The 21,095-nt window shown below is 40.1% G+C and overlaps 2 protein-coding genes across 3 annotated transcripts in view; both read right to left on the bottom strand.

The window, feature by feature from the left end:
• Positions 1-21,095, bottom strand: part of LOC115368062 (major histocompatibility complex class I-related gene protein-like) — a 141,002-nt gene that overhangs the window by 37,837 nt on the left and 82,070 nt on the right. The gene's annotated exons all lie outside the window — the stretch shown is intronic.
• Positions 8,605-20,009, bottom strand: LOC115368060 (class I histocompatibility antigen, F10 alpha chain-like). 2 transcript variants are annotated; one of them, XM_030064024.1, is made up of 8 exons: positions 19,873-20,009; positions 16,511-16,777; positions 11,436-11,714; positions 10,919-11,248; positions 10,352-10,468; positions 10,063-10,080; positions 9,864-9,915; positions 8,605-9,551 (listed from the first exon to the last, which is right to left on the bottom strand). In XM_030064024.1, the coding sequence occupies exons 1-8, from the start codon at positions 19,919-19,921 to the stop codon at positions 9,539-9,541; spliced, it is 1,125 nt and encodes a 374-aa protein (XP_029919884.1). In that variant the 5' UTR covers positions 19,922-20,009; the 3' UTR covers positions 8,605-9,538. The 2 variants fall into 2 exon arrangements, with proteins under 2 accessions (XP_029919884.1, XP_029919883.1); XM_030064023.1 differs by lacking the exon at positions 19,873-20,009 and adding an exon at positions 18,825-18,981.

Genomic DNA, 21,095 nt, shown 5'->3' with positions numbered 1-21,095 from the left:
AAACTATACTTAAATGTAATAGTAAATATTAGGTATTTCCAAAATGAAAAATTACATTATAACAAAGTAAAAAATGGTTTATGGTCTTCATAGTAAATAATATTTTTACTTTAAGTGAATGGAAATTTTTGTCTTTGGTTAAACAAATATTTTGATTGATATTAAATCAAAATTTAAGGTTCAACAAACTTCTGAATGTAATTTGAGAGAACTTAAAAATTTAGATGTAACAACTTACAGTAATTTTTTAAGTTGATCCAAAGTATCATTTTTTTCAGTGTGTGTGGTACCACGTGAATAACGTAAAGCAGCGTAGTGTCGCAAAACCAGAAACGCAGAGTCCACAGAATGGTATCTTCTTTGCGAAAATAATTTTTTATTCTTGTTTGTGTCATAATCTGAGTGCATATTGGCGACCAGTGACAACAATAACACGTTCACATCAGCCGACACTGGGAAAATTAGCTTGAACTGATAAAATAGAAACGATAGAAGAGAAATGACACGAGACATTTTTCTATCGTACCTACGATATATATCGTCATATCGCCCACCACTATGTGTGTGTGTGTGTGTGTGTGTGTGTGTGTATGAGTGTGAGTGTGAGTGTGTGTGTGTTTGTATGTAAAATTACATGTCAGAGGATGATTTCTGTGTGTGTGTGAGAGAGAGAGAGAGAGAGAGAACAGAGAGAGATCAAAATTGTTTGAAATAATATGTGTGTGTGTTTGTATGTGTGTGTGTGCGGGTCTGTGTGTATGAGTTTGTGTGTGTGTGTGTGTTTGTGTGTGTGTGTGTGTGTGTGTGAGTGAGAGACAGAGTTAAAAGCTGTGTGACAAAATGTGTGTTTGTTTATATGTGTGTGTGAGAGAGAAATTGTGATGAAGGTGTGTGCGTGTGTGTTTGTGTGTGTGTGAAAAAAGAATGTGAGTGTGCGTGCGTGTGTCTGTATGTGTGTGTGTGTCTGTGTGTGTGTGTGTTTGTATGTGTGTGTTTGTGTGTGTGTTTTTGTATGTAAAATTACATGTCAGAGGATGATTTCTGTGTGTGAGAGAGAAAGACAACAGAGAGAGATCAAAATTGTGTGACAAAATGTGTGTGTGTGTGTGTGTGTTTGTATGTGTGTGTGCGGGTCTGTGTGTATGAGTTTGTGTATATGTGTGTGTGTGCGTGCGTGTGTGTGTGTGTGTGTGTGTGTGTGTGTGAAAGAGTGAGAGAGAGAGAAATTGTGATGATTGTGTGTGTGTGAGTGCGTGTTTGTATGTCTGTGTGTATGTGTGTGTGTGCGTGTGTGTTTGTATGTGTGGGTGTGGGTGTGTGTGTGTTTGTATATGCGTGTGTGTGTGTGTGTGTGTGTGTGTGTGTGTCTGTGTGTTTGTTTAATGGAATGTCGTTAGGCCGTCATTTTATTCCTATTATACATCTGGGATTGTGTGGTCAGTGGGAGATGGCACGCCAAAAATCCGGTAATTTTTGAGTGTGTGTGTGTGTGGGGGGGGCCTCCAAATAAAATGCCGTTTAGGGCCCCAATTTGGCCAGGGGCGGCCCTGGTGATGTGCGTATATATCTACAAACCATACTTTTATAAGCAATGCTCTGAACAGATTTCATATGATTCAAAATACTAAAATCCACCTCTGGAGTGGGCAGGAGCCATGGCGGTACAATTGGCCAGAGGATACGAGGGGCCACTCCTTCTCCCAATCTCAGCTTCTCCAATTTCCTGCACATATTAAACACAAAGCTTTCTTTTTTTAACTTTTGCCGCTCCCCACTCCCAAGCATCGTTCATCACAGATTTTGTTGGATGTTCACCTTGATATCCTTTCAGTTTCACTACATGCTGCATTCCTAGTTTCTCTCTTCTCAGTGATCTTGGTGTTTCTCCTATCTCTACAAGTAAAGCTGGGATTGGGGTAGTAGCCTACGGAGGGCCCCACAGCATACTCTCAGAGCTTTTGCTTGTATTACATCCAGTTTCTTTAACAACGATTTAGCTGCAGATCCAAAACGTACACAACCATAGTCAAGTCTTGACCTTATCATTGCTCTATAAATCAAAATTTGGGTGTCTCTGTCCGCACCCCAAGAGCAGCTTGACAGAGATCGCATAACATGAATCACTTTTTCACACTTGTTAACAACATGATCTATCTGGTTTTTCCAAGTAAGTTTTTCGTCAAAATAAACTCCTAAAAATTTGAACATTTTCACTCTTTCTAATGTTTGTCCATATATTCTAAATCCGCCACATTCCACTTTCTTGTTATCAAAGACTATATATTTTGACTTTTCCACGGACATCTTAAATCCCCACTTCTCACCCCAAGCAACTATTTTATTCAGAGACCCCTGAATTTACTGAGTAATCATTTTTACATTTCTTCCTCTTTTCCAGATGGCACTGTCATCCGCAAACAGAGAAAGCCTAAAGCCAGAATCAATATCTTGAAATATATCATTTATCATTATATTAAATAAAACTGGACTTATTACACTCCCCTGTGTGGTGCCATTTTCAATGTTTGCTCCCTCAGAGAAAGAGCTTCCAATTCTCACTTGAATTCTCCTGTTTTGCAGAAAGTTCTTTACCCAATTTAACATGCGTCCCCTTATTCCAGCCTCATAGAGTTTAATAACCAAACCCTCTTTCCACATCATATCATAAGCCTTTTCAATGTCTAGAAAAACTGCCATTAGTACTTCCTTATTAGTCAGTGCTTTCTTTACATCAGTATCAAGGGAGATCACAGAATCCATTGTACTTCTTCCTCCCCGAAAGCCGCTTTGTGTGCTAGTGAACCATCCTGCTTTCTCTAATTTGTACACTAATCTATCTGTAACCATCCTTTCCATGATTTTACAAAGGACTGGAGTTAATGCAATAGGTCTATAAGATTCAGCTGTGGAAGCATCTTTCCCAGGTTTTAGAATTGGAACCACTACCGCTTGTTTCCACAAACTAGGGAGAGCCCCCTCTTTCCATACACAATTAATTAATGATAATATTTCATCTAGCACCAAGTCATTTAAGTTCTGAACAATCTCATAGCTTATACCATCCTTTCCAGGAGCTGATGATTTTCCTCTTCTGATTGCTCTACGTAGTTCATCTTGAGAAAAATACAAATTACAGACATCTGTGTTTTCCTCATTCATCTCCATTTTCACCACCATGAACTGCTTTAAACTTGTTCTCAAACACTTTTGCTTTTTCAATATCACTCATTGCAAACATTCCCTCATTCTCTAAAACCGGAATTTCAGATTTCCTATACACCCCAGACATACGGCGTACTGCCCGCCATATTTCAGTTACTGATGTTACCACACTCAGTCCTCCACAATATTTCCTCCAACATTCCTTTTTAGCTGACTTAATCACCCTTTGTGCTTTTGCCCTTAATCTTTTATATTCAATAGCTCTATTTTCTGTCGGATATTTCCTTAGCGCTCGATATGCACAATTTCTATTTCTCACAGCTTTGGTACACTCACTATTCCACCATGGTACACTGATTTTCCTTTTTGACATTTTCCTTATTGGAATACTTTTACTTGCACTATTCATGATCATTTCACACAGACTGTTATTCCACTCATCAAGTGATCCTTCACCTTTCACCCTTACAATGGCTTCATTGCAGTTATCCCTGAACAATTCCCAATCTGCTTTATGGTACTTAAAAAATCCTGAACTTTTCTGCTTCTCTACTTGTAAGGACTTGCCGAATCTCAACAGAATCGGAAAATGATCACTGCCTATTGTATAGCAGTCCAAGGGGTCCCATTCTCCAATCCTTGCCAAATCTCCAGTTACTAATGCTAGGTCTATGTGAGATAGATTTCCTGTCCTAACATCAAACCTTGTGGGTCTACTATCATTTAAACAAATTAACTCCCACCTGTCCATGAGTTCTTCCACTGTATAACCATTATTATCTTTGGCTGAACTGCCCCATAAAGGATTGTGTGCATTAAAATCCCCCACCCAGATAACTGGGGTCCCTACCTGCTCCATAATGCTCTCTAATTCAGTAATATTTAGCTGTTTACAAGGGTTATAGAAGTTAACAATGTATTCCCAGCTGTGTTGCCCCCATACCCTGACGGCCACACATTCTAAGGTAGACTTTAATGCAATTGCAGATTAGATTGAATAAATGCTGCACACCCCCCTCCCGATTTCTCATGTCTGTCAGATCTGACACTTTCATACTCTGGAATCACATAATCAAGCTGTGGTTTAAGCCAGGTTTCCTGGACACAGATTATCTCTGGGAGACTCTTAAATTCATCTACAAATGTTTTAAATTCTTGGCCATTTGCTATTAGACTCCGTGCATTCCATTGTAGGATAAAAAACATTAATAATTCAACAATCATCTTCAAAAGCGTCTTCCATACCTTCCTCACTTCTATCCGTACAGCTTCTTTCTCTCCTTCCCCTCTCATACTGCTCTGCCCTCTGCCTCATGTAGTTGTGCAGCTCTTCTGGGCCTAGATATTTCTCCTCCAGGAATCTCTCTCCAGCTTCCACCACCACCCTGATGATATCAGATCTCCTTGTTTGACCCCTAACAGCCCACAACACATCAACCATGAAAGCAAAACATGACTGGGTTCCCACCATTTGTCCTCTTGCCTCCCTACCAGGCGGCATCACAGAGGGTGCAGCAGCTGCCACATGTCTACCAGGGTCCCCTGCTCCCCCCACCTTCTTCACTGCTTCTGCATATGAAGGTTTGCCTTCAATTTTCACTGTCTCTTTTTCAGCAGCCCTTAAATGGTGTTTGCGCCCTCTGAAGGAGGACATACGGTTTCCCCCACAGTTACAACATTTAACATCCACACTTTGACATTGTTTAAATTCATGATTGCCTCCACATTTCCCACATCTTTGGCTTCCTGTGCAGGCTGCTGCCACATGACCAAAGCACTGGCATTTGAAGCAGCGCAGAGGGGGGCGCACATATTGCCGTACTGGATAACTCATGTACCCCAAACTCATTCTAGCTGGCACAGTGTCTCCCCTAAAGGTTATCAATACTGCTGTGCCAGATTCCTTGAGCCGATGAACTTCTTCAACCTCAGCTCCTTTCAACTCTTTTAGTAAGGCACTCTCTGATACCTCAGGGCTTACATACATCACTCCTTTGGCTTTTTGAGCCTGGCCAGGTATGAAACACTCAATAGGCCTTTCTAGCAGCTGACGAACCTTCATGGCATTTTGCCTCTGAGCATCACTTTTACAAACCACAAGTATGTTACCATTCAACAGCATTTTCACATTCAGCAAACCTTTTCCCATTTTATTTTTTAGCTCATCCGATAGCCTGAGAGGGTTCAAGGCCTTGTCACTTCTATCCTTAAATTTAATGATAAACTTAAATTCAGCACTGACATCCATTTTCGACACTTTCCTTATGTCTAGAGAATCTTCACTCTCACTACCATTGGCGGACCTGTCTCTTTTCTGGGCTTTATCGGTGCTTTTACGGCCACTCCTCCTCATTTCTTTTTGGCTACCTCCTGGAGGCATAGCAGCCTAGCTCACCCCAGTGGGGAAGCCTGCCAGCTGTTCTCAAGGTCCGTAATCCAAGCTCGTTATCCTTGAACCAGAAAGAAGTCAGAAACCACAAACCAGTCCCAGTTTTAGTTCAGCAAGTAGTCTTTGAATATCCCTCCAACCGTCCGTCTGCTTCCGACTTCCCGCACTAGTCTCTCCCCCCTTCCAGCACACAGTCTTAATCTGACAGCAATCTGATAATAATCTGACTGATCTCTGCAGGGAAATTCTCTCTTCACTTCCTGCCTCCACACAGCAAGGTCAGAGGTCAGGCTCAGCTACACAACCATGTCATGTGACATCACAGAGGAAGCAGCAGTGTCACAGCGCCACCTCTGGACAGATGATGTATTTCACCTCTGAATTGTGGGAGTGAAATCACCTGATGAGGATGTCATGTGACTTCCTGTTGGGCTCTGATTTGTCAACACAAGAGCTCAGGCTGTGGTGTGAAAGTGATCAACTAATTTTTAAAAAGTGATTTTAAATTCTCATCATAGTTTCCCAGGTTTTGAGCAGGTTCATGACACCAAAGACAGTCCATGTGGAGACACAAAACAGTTCAGTTCATGTCTCTTACAGCCCAGGCTGATGCCTCAGTGTGTGACATGATGTAGGAGATGAAGTCAGATGCAAGAGCAGCTCAGGTTTATGCTGTTCATACTGTATCTGGGTAAGTTGTAAAAAGTGAACCTCCTACACCGCGCTCTGACCTCTTTCCTTCTCCTCCTCAACATGCCAGTCAGCTGACACACCTTGTTCTAGTGTCTTGTTTAATTTTTGTCCTATCAAATGTTTTGTTGCTCTGACAGATGTTACAGTCTGATGAAAACACCATCAGGCTGTACAGGTGTGTTTGCTTGCTGTAGCTGGCAGGGTGTCACTATATGTTTGTTTTAATGCTAATTAACACACAGAACACACACACAGTCAAACACAAAACAATAAACATGCTCTGTTTTTTCTCCTTTATCCTGAAGACGTGGCAGACTCTTTATCCTGCATTTTGTTTCATATCCTCATGATGACTTTCCTTCAGTGTAAAGTTCAGTCCAGCCTCTTATTCTGCGCCTCCAGAAAGTTGCACCCATGAAAACAAGAGAATCAGTGGAGGTGCTCTGGACCATGAAATTCACTTGTCTGTCAGCTTTATCAAGAATCAAAGCAAAAATAACTTATGAATAATTAATGAATACTAAACCCTCACTGAATTTCAAAATAAAGTTAAATCACAAAATATTTTAAAACTTTGAAAAGTTTAATTTACTTTCTTTTTGCTTGTAGACTCTAAGTCTAATGCTAAGTTTAATTCAGTGTGCTTTACTGGCACCAGGACAGAGATCACAGTTTGCATATGTATGTGTGTGTGTGTGTGTGTGTGTGTGTGTCCAAACATTGTATATTTGCCAGTATTTACAACACTAAGATTTAACAGTCCAATTTAAACTTGCATTTTTCTCCTCTGGTCAAAACATGAAGGAGAAAAGTTGGTTGGGAAATTTTGGTGTTACTTTAAAGTTGGTGGAGAAACGTTTTTTTTATTGTCCTCCTAAATATACACGAGAGAAATCATAATAAAAGATTATTATAATCTGTGACTTTGGTCCTGGAAATTTGTGTGTATTCATCAACGTATCAGAAGGTCGCTTTGGTTTTAACAGACCCTTGCTATATACACTATATTACCAAAAGTATTCGCTCACCTGCCTTTACTCATACTATGAACTGAAGTGCCATCCCATTCCTAACCCATAGAGTTCAATATGATGTCGGTCCACCTTTTGCAGCTATTACAGCTTCAACTCTTCTGGGAAGACTGTCCACAAGGTTGAGGACAGTGTTTATAGGAATTTTTGACCATTCTTCCAAAAGCGCATTGGTGAGGTCACACACTGATGTTGGTCGAGAAGGCCTGGCTCTCAGTCTCCCCTCTAATTCATCCCAAAGGTGTTCTATCGGGTTCAGGTCAGGACTCTGTGCAGGCCAGTCAAATTCATCCACACCAGACTCTGTCATCCATGTCTTTATGGACCTTGCTTTGTGCACTGGTGCACAGTCATGTTGGAAGAGGAAGGGGCCCGCTCCAAACTGTTCCCACAAGGTTGGGAGCATGGAATTGTCCAAAATGTTTTGGTATCCTGAAGCATTCAAAGTTCCTTTCACTGGAACTAAGGGGCCAAGCCCAGCTCCTGAAAAACAACCCCACACCATAATTCCTCCTCCACCAAATTTCACAGTCGGCACAATGCAGTCTGAAATGTACCGTTCTCCTGGCAACCTCCAAACCCAGACTCGTCCATCAGATTGCCAGATGGAAAAGCGTGATTCATCACTCCAGAGAACGCGTCTCCACTGCTCTAGAGGCCAGTGGCGGCGTGCTTTACACCATTGCATCCGACGCTTTGCATTGCACTCGGTGATGTGTGGCTTGGCTGCAGCTGCTCGGCCATGGAAACCCATTCCATGAAGCTCTCTGCGTACTGTACTTGGGCTAATCTGAAGGTCACATGAAGTTTGTAGCTCTGTAGCAATTGACTGTGCAGAAAGTCGGCGACCTCTTTGCACTATGCGCTTCAGCATCCGCTGACCCCTCTCCGTCACTTTACGTGGCCTACCACTTCGTGGCTGAGTTGCTGTTGTTCCCAAACGCTTCCATTTTGTTATAATAGAGCTGACAGTTGACTGTGGAATATTTAGGAGCGAGGAAATTTCACGACTGGATTTGTTGCACAGATGGCATCCTATGACAGTTCCACGCTGGAATTCACTGAGCTCCTGAGAGCGGCCCATTCTTTCACAAATGTCTTGTTTCACAGTCTGCATGCCTGAGTGCTTGATTTTATACACCTGTGGCCAGGCCAAGTGATTAGGACACCTGATTCTGATCATTTGAATGGGTGAGCGAATACTTTTGGTAATATAGTGTATCTACATCTATCTATCTAAAATTTTGTATGTTAGTTATATGGATACATGAAGCATATTTTTTTTATTCTAAAACTATGAAAAAGAATAATAAAGAATAAAGAAACAGAAACATTTCAGAAATATTTTATTAAATCATCAAACCCATATTCTGTACATAGTGCACTCGCAAAGGGGATGTCATACAAAACCTCTCCCCACACACACACACACACACACACACACACACACACACACACACACACACACACACTTCAAACTGGAATGTCATAAAACAAATCAAATCCCAAATGAGCCAGACCAAATAAGAGCCACAGAATAAAGCAGTCAAATAAAAGATAAAAGCTGCTCCAGAAAAACAAGAGCAAAGTGTAACGCTGTGCAAGGAAATACAGTTTACAAAACTGGATTTCATGTCAAATTCATCTTTACTCATTTTAACATTTATACACAAAATCTGATGAGTATTACCCACTGAACAACAAAACCCACTTCACTAGATAAAAAACTTAAAGGCTTCATTAAAGGGATGCAGTTTTGTGAAATTATTAGAGGGTTGCAGCTGTTTCCCTCAACCTGCCTGGTCATATCAGTGTGAAGATTTTGTGAAACCAACAATAGTTATCCCATAAGGAAGTATTTTTTTAAAAAAGTGATATTTGATTTTGTCCATATTGCCCAGCCCTACTCTGCTGATGTTACTGATACAGATTTATATGTCCAGTCATATTTCTGCCAATTCAGACTCTCTCATTTAAGGAAGAAAATCTGCATAACATAGTATAGGCATGGAGCATGAATGCAGGAACACAGTTTACATGATGAATGAATACAAAACATTTTCTTTTATCTTTTTTTGGCCAGTGGATCAAAGCAATTTTAACTCATTTGTTTTGTCCTAAAACTTTCTCAAATATCATGTTTCAATAAAACAAGTTTAGTTAATGTGCATTCTTGATTCAATTTAGAGAATATGCTCTCTAAGAAAGAAAAATATTTTTTGATGCCTTGATGACTTCCTGGAATCCACCATCCATCTTGTCTTCACTGATTCTCCCTGTCAGGACAGAGGAACAGACAGGCTTGGTAAAATATTCATATTCATCAATTTGCTTTCAGTTATCATGAGATATTAGGATCTGTGTCTGAAGTGGAGATATAATCTGCTTTTCCACATAAGAAACAGGATAAAAACTTTCATCATGACCACTGTTTGAATTTGAAATATGAACTTCATGTGATCCACAAGTCTAAAGTGTGTTTTCACATCACAGGAATCCATTATTTAGGAAAGAAAGAAAGAATATCTTCTTATATATCTGTGAATGAGCTGCCAGTTCAGGAGTCTGGTACATGATGAGGTACTCACTGTGCTCGGTTAAGAGGTGCAGCTTCGACAGATGAAGTCGAACCGTCCGAAGCTACAAACACAACACAAAGTCAGATGATTTAATTTGAAATGAACAAAGTGAGGAACAGAACTGGTCATGAACGATTACTGCTGAGGGATTATGAGTGTCTGTCCTTCTGATTAAAAAAACTATAGGTCACTAGGCCAGAATACTTACTGTCTGCTTTTTCAAACCCTGAAATACAAACAAGAAATTACAGTATTAGACAATTATGAACAAATTAAAATTCATATTTAAACAGAAGAACATTCTCTATTATGTGCATCAATATTACTAGATATGACAAATGTATTCTGAAGATTTACATTTCATGGAGTTTGCATTACCAGAAGCACCACACACAAAATATGAGGTTACAGAACACAAACAGTACTCAAAGTGTCACAGGCAGGTGTGTTAACAATTAAAAACTGAACTCTGTTAAAGAAAGAAACTCTTCTCTCACCATTGTTTCTCTTTTTCCAGAAGATGAATCCAGCGATGCAGATCACCACCAGGGCCAGAAGGCCGACAACAACACCAACAACAACACGAGTGGGAAACTCTGAGGGAGAATCTGGAGCTAAAATCAGATCAGATTATGTTTATTTGTTAGTATTTCAAGTTTAGAGAGGATGTCATATGAAAAGGAGATGCTGAATGTGTTTTAGTGAGCTGACCAACACTTGTGGTTACCTTTACTGCTGTCAAAGTTAAAAACTGTCCGGTTGTCTGAATGGTTTCATTGTAAAGAAGACGTAACACTAATTTGTTCCATCAGAGAAATAAACTATGCCACCATGAAGGAACATATATGAACCATATACAGTCCATACAAACTGCAGTGCAAGAGAAAACATAACCTGGGACTTGTAATAGATGCATCAACAAGACTAATAAAATCTAAATTGCCCTGGATGACTGAATTAAACTAAATGCCAAAAAATGATAAGGAGAGAAATAATCCAGCAGAGAACGATCAAAAGAAAACTCATGAACTACAAGTCAAGTAGACGAGACGTGTCTTTACCACCTCCATCACGTTTGATCTCCGTCCTGCCCCAGTTGGTCTTGATCACTTTTGGGTCCAGTTTGGTGACGATGTCCTCGTTGACACCAGAGAGCTGAAACACACAGCTGTACCTCCCCCAGTCTTCAGGTTTGACTGATGAAACGTCCAGGTCAACACTCTTCTGGAAGGTTCCATCGTGGTTGTGGAGGATCTCTCCGTGGTCCACGTCCTCATGAAGCTCCTCTCCGTCTCTCCTCCAGAACAACATGATTTTGTTGGGGTAGAAACCTGAAGCGTGGCAGGTCACTGGAGAGGAGGGAGTCTTCTGGAGGAGAGAGACAGAGGGACTCTCTGGAGAGAAAGAGAGAGAGAGAGGGAGAGAGAGAGAGGGGGGGGGAGAGAGAGAGGGGGGTGGAGGGAAGGAGAGCAATAATAGAAGGGAGGAAAAGTAGAAGACAGGGTTAGGGTTATATTAAAAACAGAAGAGGCATATGAACATAGCTGTGAACATCACAGACATCAGGTCAGGTGAGTCTACCTGTTCTCAGCAGAGTGCTCCTCCCATAGCCCAAATACTTCTTCAGCCAATCAATGCACTCCTGGGTGAGGTAGTTCTTCCAGTACTCATTCTGACCTGTCTCTCTGTCTAACTTGTTTTTGGAAATGACAGCCTGTGGTGTTGGAGCGATCCATGTCTTTGTCATCAGGTCAAAAGCTATAAAGTCTTCTCCATCATAACCATACTGACGAAAACCATTAGTGGCTCCAGTCTCATCGTCCCATTCACAGCCGTACATCACCTGGACAATGTGGACACCTGAGAGAGAGACAGAGACAGAGTCTGCAGTAAACCAGAGTGAGATCTGATGAAGGAGGCAGCTTCATGTGAGATGCAGGAACGAACACACACACACACACACACACACACACACACACACACACACACACACACACACACAGTATGATCTAATCAAATGGAGATAAAGTTATATAATCGTTGTTGATTATTATGGGAAAATTAGACAAACATCCAGTAGTCTCAGTATTAGTAATGATTGTGTGTGTGTGTGTGTGTGTGTGTGTGTGTGTGTGTGTGTGTGTGTGTGTGTGTTTCCTGTGTGTTTGTCAGGTGTGTGAAGCAATAAAAGTTCAATATCAAACAGCTGAAACTGTGAAAACAAAACATTTTGATTTTATTGGGAATTATATTTTTTCATCATAATTTTAATTTGAAAAGAAAAACATATTAAAATGACGATAATGTGTGTGTGTGTTTTTTTCTGGGATGTGTACCAGACAAACATGTTTTCTTACATCTGGGAAATATGATTTGTAGTTCAAACTTTATTTACAACAATGTTTTGTCACACATTTGACCTTTAACACCAAACTGCAGCTGCTGTCATGTGGATATGACACTTGGCCTTATTGTGATTCTGATAATGTTCTGATGAATTGTTCATTGCTGATATTTATATGTATATAAAGTGTTATGTGCAGTAATGAGAGCCTTGCTGTTGTTTCTTCATGAAGAGCTGTTACTGCACACACACACACGCACACACACACACACACCGACAAGTCAATACAGCCTCACACACTGTGTTTGTTGTTTTATTGAAGAAAACACTGATTTTAATTGTGTTTCATCTGTTTTTAGTTTGTTTAGAGTAAAACAAGAAAAATCTATTTTAAAAAAAATGCATATTAAAAATATTAATCAAGAAAAGTTTGGGAAAAAAAATTAAGATTTTATTTATTGGCTATGCTGCTCACCCGTAGGTGTGTGTGTGTTTTTGTATGTAAAATTACATGTCAGAGGATGATTTCTGTGTGTGTGTGTGTGTGTGTGTGTGTGTGAGTTTGTACATGTGAGTTTGTACATGTGTGTTTGCATGTGTGTGTTTGTGTGTGTGTGAGAAATTGTGATGGTGTGTGTGTATGCGTGTGTGTGTTTGTGTGAAAGAGCGAGAGAGAAAGAAATTGTGATGGTGTGTGTGTGTGTCTGTGTGTAAAAAAAAATAATGTGTGTGTGCATGAGAAAGAGAGCAAAAAAGAGAGGTGTGTGTGTAACAGAAACGCAGTGTGTGTTTCTAAGTAAATTTGTCTGAGAGGATTGTGTGTGTGTGTGTGTGTGTGTGTGTGTGTACGTGTGTGTGTGTGAGAGAGAGAGAGAGAGAGAGAGAGAAATTGTGCGTGAGACAGAGAAAGTTAAAAGTCGTGTGACAAAATGTGTGTTTATGTGTGAGTGTGTGTGAGCGTGTGTGTGTGTGTGTCGGGGTGGGCGATATGAAAACAATCTTCTATCACGATATGGACCATTTTATATCACGATAACGACAGACCACGATATACCACGTTATAGTTTTTCATAGAATAACTTGAAAACGTCCTCTACAACATCCTACTACAGAAACTGCTGACTTTTCTCACTTTATTTGGAAGTGACGTTAAACAAAACTGTCACAAATGAGACGGCTGCACAGGAGGGCAACAATATAAAATAAACAGAAGAGGCAGAGAGGAAGATCAACCACAGCCTCCACATTTTTGCACAAATGTACTGGAATCACATTTTAAATAACTGGTATCAAAATCAAACTTAACTGGACAATTCCAAGAATAATCAAAATAAACAATTAAAGTGCACTTTTATGATGCTTTCTTGACAATGACAAGTGCACAAAGTAAACAACTGCAATAAAAACAAATATTTTAGTAGTACACCACTTCAAGTTTCTACAATCTGTAACTTATTTGGACTTGGCGTTTTGTCCCGTGGATCGGCTGGTTCCATGAGCTCTCTGAAGACCGGCTTGTCAACCAGATCAATCAGGAGAGCTCCTTTACAGAGCAAACGCCTGACGCCATCACTGAGTTGTTTATGGCGTCGTGAATTTTTCTCACACGGTGAGCCTCGCGCTAAAGACCCCTGCAGCTTCTGTTGAGTGTAGCAGCGTTTCTTCACCCGACTTGGCCCGGCTGTTTCACTTCTTTCTTTGTTGACACACAACTTTTGAACGTGTGTGTGCTCCCTCTCGTGTTTCTTCTGCAGGCGACAGAAGAGGTTTGTTGTGTTGGCGTCAGGCGAGGGGACGGTCTTGTGGCACAGTTTGCATTTCACGGTTTTCTGCTCCGTGTCTGAGGCCTTGAACCCAAAATGTAGCCAAACCACAGACGTACCCCCTCTTCTTGGTGTAAGTTTGATTTGGGCTCCTGGGGCTCTGTGGGTGTCGGCTGTGAGAATGATGCATTTTCTAAGCCTTCTTCCTCCTCCATGTTTTCATGTCTCTGCTCGCCCGTGTGTGTTGTTGTGTGTTGTATTCCCGTGTGTGTTGTTGTGTGTTGTATTCCCGTGTGTGTTGTTGTGTGTTGTATTCCCGTGTGTGTGTGGTACCACGTGAATAACGTAAAGCAGCGTAGTGTCGCAAAACCAGAAACGCAGAGTCCACAGAATGGTATCTTCTTTGCAAAAATAATTTTTTATTCTTGTTTGTTTCATAATCTGAGTTCATGTTGGCGACCAGTGACAACAATAACACGTTCACATCAGCCGACACTGGGAAAATTAGCTTGAACTGATAAAATAGAAACGATAGAAGAGAAATGACGCGAGAGACATTTTTCTATCGTACCTACGATATAAATCGTCATATCGCCCACCACTGTGTGTGTGTGTGTGTGTGTGTGTGTGTGTGTGTGTGTTTGTATGTAAAATTACATGTCAGAGGATGATTTCTGTGTGTGTGTGTGTGTGTGTGTGTGTGTGTGTGTGTGTGTGTGTGTGTGTGTGTGAGAGAGTGAGAGACGGAGTTAAAAGTTGTGTGACAAAATGTGTTTGTTTATATGTGTGTGTGAGAGAGAAATTGTGATGAAGGTGTGTTGAAGGTGTGTGTGTGTGTGTGTTTGCGTTTGTGTGAAAAAAGAATGTCTGAGTGTGTGTGTGTGTGTGTGTGTGTGTGTGAAAGAGCGAGAGATAGAGAGAAATTGTGATGATTGTGTGTGTGTGCATGCGTGTGTTTGTATGTGTGTGTGTGTGTGTGTGTGTGTATGAGTGTGTGTGTGTGTGTGTGTGTGAGGGTCTGTGTGTATGAGTTTGTGTGTGTGTTTGTTTGTATGTGTGTGTGTGTATGAGTTTGTGTGTGTGTGTGTGAGTGAGAAACAGAGTTAAAAGTTGTGTGACAAAATGTGTGTTTGTTTATATGTGTGTGTGAGAGAGAAATTGTGATGAAGGTGTGTGCGTGCGTGCGTGTGTGTGTGAAGAAAGAATGTGTGTGTGTGTGTGTGTGTGTGTGTGAAAGAGCGAGAGAGAGAAATTGTGATGATTGTGTGTGTGTGTGTGTGTGTGTTTGTATGTCTGTGTATGTGTCCGTGTGTGTGTGTTTGTATGTGTGTGTGTGTGCGCGTGTGTGTTTGTATGTGTGTGTGTGCGTGTGTGTTTGTATGTGTGTGTGTGTGTGTGTACGTGTGTGTGTGTGTGTGTGTGTGTGTGTGTGTGTGTGTTTGTATGTAAAATTACATGTCAGAGGATGATTTCTGTGTGTGTGTGAGAGAGACAACAGAGAGAGATCAAAATTGTGTGACAAAATGTGTGTGTGTGAAGGTCTGTGTGAGTTTGTGTATGTGTGTGTGTGTGTGTGTGTGTGTGTGTGTGAGTGAGAAACAGAGTTAAAAGTTGTGTGACAAAATGTGTGTTTGTTCATATGTGTGTGTGAGAGAAATTGTGATGGTGTGTGTGTGCATGCGTGTGTTTGTATGTGTGTGTGTGTGCGTGTGTGTGTGTACGTGTGTGTGTGTGTGTACGTGTGTGTGTGTGTTTGTATGTAAAATTACATGTGAGGATGATTTCTGTGAGAGATCAAAATTGTGTGACAAAATTTGTGTGTGTGTGTGTGTGGGTCTGTGTGTATGAGTTTGTGTGTGTGCGTGTGTGTTTGTGTGTATGTGAGTGAGAAACAGAGTTAAAAGTTGTGCAAAATGTGTGTTTGTTTATGTGTGTGTGTGCGTGAGAGAGAAATTGCGATGGTGTGTGTGTGTGTTTGTGTGTGTGTGTGTGAAAAAAGAATGTGTGTGAGTTTGTGTGTGAGTGTGTTTGAAAGAGCGAGAGAGAGAGAAATTGTGATGATTGTGTGTGTGTGTGTACGTGCGTGCGTGTTTGTAGGTCTGTGTGTATGTGTGTGTGCGTGTGTGTTCGTATGTGTGTGTGTGCGTGTATGTTTGTATATGTGTGTATGTGTGTGTGTTTGTATGTAAAATTACATGTCAGAGAATGATTTCTGTGTGTGAGAGAGAGAGACAACAGAGAGAGATCAAAATGTGTGTGTGTGTTTGTATGTGTGTGTGTGCGCGTGTGTGTATGAGTTTGTGTGTGTGTGTGTGTGAGTGAGAGACAGAGTTAAAAGTTGTGTGATAAAATGTGTCTTTGTGTGTGTGAGACAAATTGTGATGAAGGTGTGTGTGTGTGTGTGTGTGTGTGTGTGTGTGTGTGTGTGTGCGCGCGCATGTGTGTGTGTGTGTGTGTGTGTGTGTGTGTGTGTGAAGCTACGTCTGTAACTTTACAACAATTTTTGATGAAAAAACATTTTATCAGCAGAAAGAGAAACGTAAACAAACCTCCAGTTTGGTTGAAGCGTTTCTTCAAGGTGTCAATGTTGACTTTGAAGACTGGCTGTTCACTCTGACACCTCTGAGTTTCTCTGTCCCAGTAGTTAGGAAGATAACCTGTGACCTTCTCCATCCAGTCCTGTTTGGGCACCATTCTCTGTGTGTTGCTGTCATAGTGAACCATCTGAACATCATCAACCAAACCGACTTCCACAAACTCTGGGAAGTTTGGGACTTGAGACGAAGCCGTGTAGAAATACTTCATGGAGTGAAGCACTGTGAGACAAACACAGAACAACTGTCACTCACATTTATCAATTTATCAACCAGAAACATTTGGCATCATAAAACAAAACCACCTGCCTGAACAGAAAATATCGTTTCTGTTCCACAACTACAGGCAAAAAACATCAAAACTGATATTGATATTCATGTTAAAGACAAACAACAACAACAATAACGACATATTAGTGTTTTGTGGACAATTTTCAATAATTTTGTTAAAAGCGCAGTCATTTTTCACACATTCTCAGATTTAAATGTGAAATACATGAAGTGTTATTTTTTTTTTCCCCAACGCAAAAAAAGTGTGTTACGTTTTCAGAATATTTTTCTCCCTGAAATTTATGACCTATATAATTTTAATAAATAAATAAATAAAACAGATGATTCTGCCCTCAAAATTGATTTTATTTTCTTGATGTTGCAAATAATTTCAATCATAAACACATAATTTTTAAACCTGGATATTTCGAGACAAAATGAAACTTCTCAAATGCTCCTCAGTAATTCCAGGAGTTTTTTCATCTAAATCTGAAAATACCAATCATCAGTTCACTCTCTTTATGTTAGCCTGACATCTGAACCACTTCAGAGTATTGTTTAAAAGATATGAATCACATTTTATTGGCAATAAATCTTAATATCAATCTTTATATCTAATAAATGGAAGTGATTATTTGTTCACAATTATGTCTTATATTTCTATTAATTAGAGACATACGTTGCTGTCCTGCATTGTTGATATTAAAAAAAGAAACTGTTGAAAAATCTGCTTCAGTGAAATGAAATGTAGCTCCTAAAAGGTAATGAGCCACTTCTCAGAAAAAGAGAATTTAGTTTTTGTTTTCAACTGCTTCTTTTTAATTATAAAATAAATTTATCTTTGTTGCTCACTGTGTATGTCGATTTACAGTGTGTCCAGTTTGTCGCTTACAGACAAAATACTTTTTTTCTCTGCAAAGGATATGATTTAAAATGCTGAAGTGTAATATTTAAATAAAAAAGATTTTATGCTGAATAAGTCAAAATTTATATTATTAAAAATACTAAAAGTACAATGAAAGATTAAAATAAAACGATGTAATTAGTTACTTCCACCTTTAATAATATTTTTTTACTCATACAGACAATTATTCTTTATGTATTTCAGGTCTATTTGATATGGACAGATACATTGTGAGAGGAGTTCATCAGTGTGAGTGTCGTGGTGTTTATAGCAGATGTTAATTTACAGCGCCTGTCCCCTGAAGCGCTTCAGGGAAAGTCAAAGATTTACAGATTAAAACAGTGAGCGACTAAAAAAGAAATCAGGAGGTGAACTGAGTCCAACAAGATAAAAAACAGACACATTTAGTGAAAACAGAAAACTGTAACAGGACACAGCTGAGCACAAAAAAGAAAAGAAAGGAAAAGCTAAAGATGAGAACAAGTTTGAGCAGCTCAGCGTCAGATCAGTCAGTGTGAGCGCAGAGGGAAGGCGTTTGGCTTCAGCTGCAACATGAACACAGCGCCCTCACATGGCGCTCACTGGTACTGTTAAAAACTCAGACTGTGCTGGTAACACGCACGCACGCACGCACGCACGCACACACGCGCACACACACACACACACACACACACACACACACACACACAGTCTGGTATCGCACACGATGACAATAAGCTCGGTACCACGAATCGAAAGTATGACGATCTATTAATTAAAGAATTGACAGGCTTTAGTTAATCATTCCTTTATTTTTATTACATTTTATCTGCTTCTTTAATGTCTCGTGTTTTCTCTCATTTCATTTTATGTAATTTTCCTAATTTCATATGGACTTGCGCAGCAGAAGTCAAATCTCCACTTGTGCACATTAAAGATCTTTTTCTATTCGTTAGAGACTAAAATTCACACCCATTCCAGCCTGGATTCAACAAATATCTGGAATATTAAAATGTACGCGGTTTGGCCAACACAGGTCTTATCAAGTTCAGATGTGAAGATCTACTAAAGCAACTTAATGTGAAATTAGAGGAGAGATTTAAAATGTGATCTTACCCGGAGATGCAACATGACAGAAGAGGAGCAACAAAATAAACTCCTTCATCTTGATTTGAGAAAGAAATAAATTTCCCAATAATCAATAAGTCTGAGCGGTGAAATATTCCTCTCAGCCCCGCTGGCTGCTTGTGTCTCGACCAGAGGACGCAGTCTGTCTAATGAGCCTCACGGCACAACTGGGCGGGACAAGAACCCGACTGGCCAATAGAAAAATCTGAAAGGCTGCAACGTCATTGGTTACTAGGCAGATTTGAAGAATTCAGGTTGTTAAGTGAAAGTAAAACTAAACTCTGGTAGAAAGAGAGACTGAAGCTCTAATATTTTAGTGACGCAGAGCCGCTTACAAAGAGAAAAACAGCACAACAATCATTTATTTCTACATCAAAAACATTGACAGCAAAAACAGAAAGAGGGAAAAGCAGAAAACCAGAGGGAAGACAGAAGAAGTGACTTATAATCCAAAGAATGACCTTACAGATGAAAAAAATTTCACCAGGGAGAAATGTGTTGTTTTTTAAGAGCAGATTTTTAAAAAATGTGTTTGTGATTAGAAAGACAGATTAGTGAGTTAGTTACTTGTATTGTTCATTTATTTATTTCCATTTTTCTTCCCTTAGAAACTGCACACAGCCACACACACTGACAGGCACTCCCACGTATGTAGACTGTTCTCCTCACTTTGAGAATAAAATCCTTCGACTAATCTCTAAAGTGCTGTCATTTCACTCCCTCTGACCAGGCAAGCTGCTATAAAATATAGATCCTTGCTCTGTGCTTTTCGGGGTTTTCCTACACGCGCACACACACACGCACACACACACACACACACGCGCACACACTGACTGGTAAAGCAAAATATTATTCTAAGTTCAATGATGTGACTCAAGAGTGTGATAGACTACGAATTAAAGCATCGACAGGGCATCGCAAAGCCTTATTCTGCTGGAATTCACCCTATTTTATTTTATTTTATTTTATTAACTTCTTCTCTGTCCTGTGTTTTATCTTATTTATTTTATGTCTTACTTATATCTGCTGATCTTACCTGGAGATACGACATGACAGAAGAGGAGCAACAGCATGAACTTCTTCATCTTGATCTGTTTAAGAAATAAAATTCACAATATTTGATAAATCGTCTGTCTGATCAAACTTCCCCTCCGGTCTGCGTGTGTGTCGCGCTCAGAGGAAGCAGTCACAAATGGGCTGTACACGAACTGGCCAATAGAAATTCAGAAAAGGGTGATTTTTTTGGGGTTACTAGGTAGAGTTGAAAAATTGAGGTTGTGTAAAAATAAACTGGTAGAAAGAGAGACTGTAGCTCTATTTGATTCACACAGAGCTACTAAAACCAAACAGAAGAAGTGACTTACAATCCAAACAATGATCATATAGAGAAATGCTAGATTTAAAAAGACAGTACCTGGGAGAAATGTGAATTTATTAAGAGCACGTGTTTTAAATGTATTATTGTGATTGTAATGACTGATTAGTTATTGGCTGTTCATTCCAGGTTTGATCCATTTCAAAGGTGAAATCTTTTGACTTCTCCTTTGATTTAGTTGAAACTGGAAGCTGAGATCATTTATCACAAATGTGCTGATGCCACATTTCTCAGTTTGTGTTGACAGTGTTCATGAATATCCAGAGAGGCTGCTTGTATTTTCCTTCCAGCTGCTGAGTGTCAGTCGGAGCTGCAGCCTCTGTTCATGTCTCACTGAGAACAAAACACCAAAACACAGCAGCATCAGCATCAGTCCTGCTCTGGACCGGCCTGGCTTTCACTTTGAGCGCCTCACCATCAACACACGCTGCGTATCTGTTACAGCGTCAGTAAGGCCTTCAGCTCTGGACCTCAGGCTCTGATTTCTAACAATAAAAAAATGATCTTTGTACTGAAGAAACCACAATCCTGTATTTATTTACTCCCTCACTCCCTTTTCCACCCTATGTAATGCCTTTCACAGTTCATCAGAATGCACCTTGGTACCTGCCTCACTTCCTTTACCTCACTTCCTTTTCTCCCCTTTTCTTGTTGATAATTTGCTCTAGTTTTGACCCTCGTTTACCTGATTAAGTTCACCTGTTCACTCCTTATATAAAGACTGCACTGCCTCCCTCCTTCACATGGGGCCTCAGATCTTGCAGGGAGTTATGAGATCGTTACTGTTATATATTACATAATCACAAGTCAACCTGCCTATATTCTGACGTTCTACATTTGAAATACAATTCAATTCAAAACACTGTATTTATACCCGAGGGGCA

This window comes from Myripristis murdjan, chromosome 11 (genome assembly GCF_902150065.1).
Source record: "Myripristis murdjan chromosome 11, fMyrMur1.1, whole genome shotgun sequence".
In the NCBI taxonomy this organism is placed as follows: Eukaryota; Metazoa; Chordata; class Actinopteri; order Holocentriformes; family Holocentridae; genus Myripristis; species Myripristis murdjan.
The sequence above is the reverse complement of the archived record's forward strand: the minus strand, read 5'-3'. Positions and strand labels throughout refer to the sequence as shown.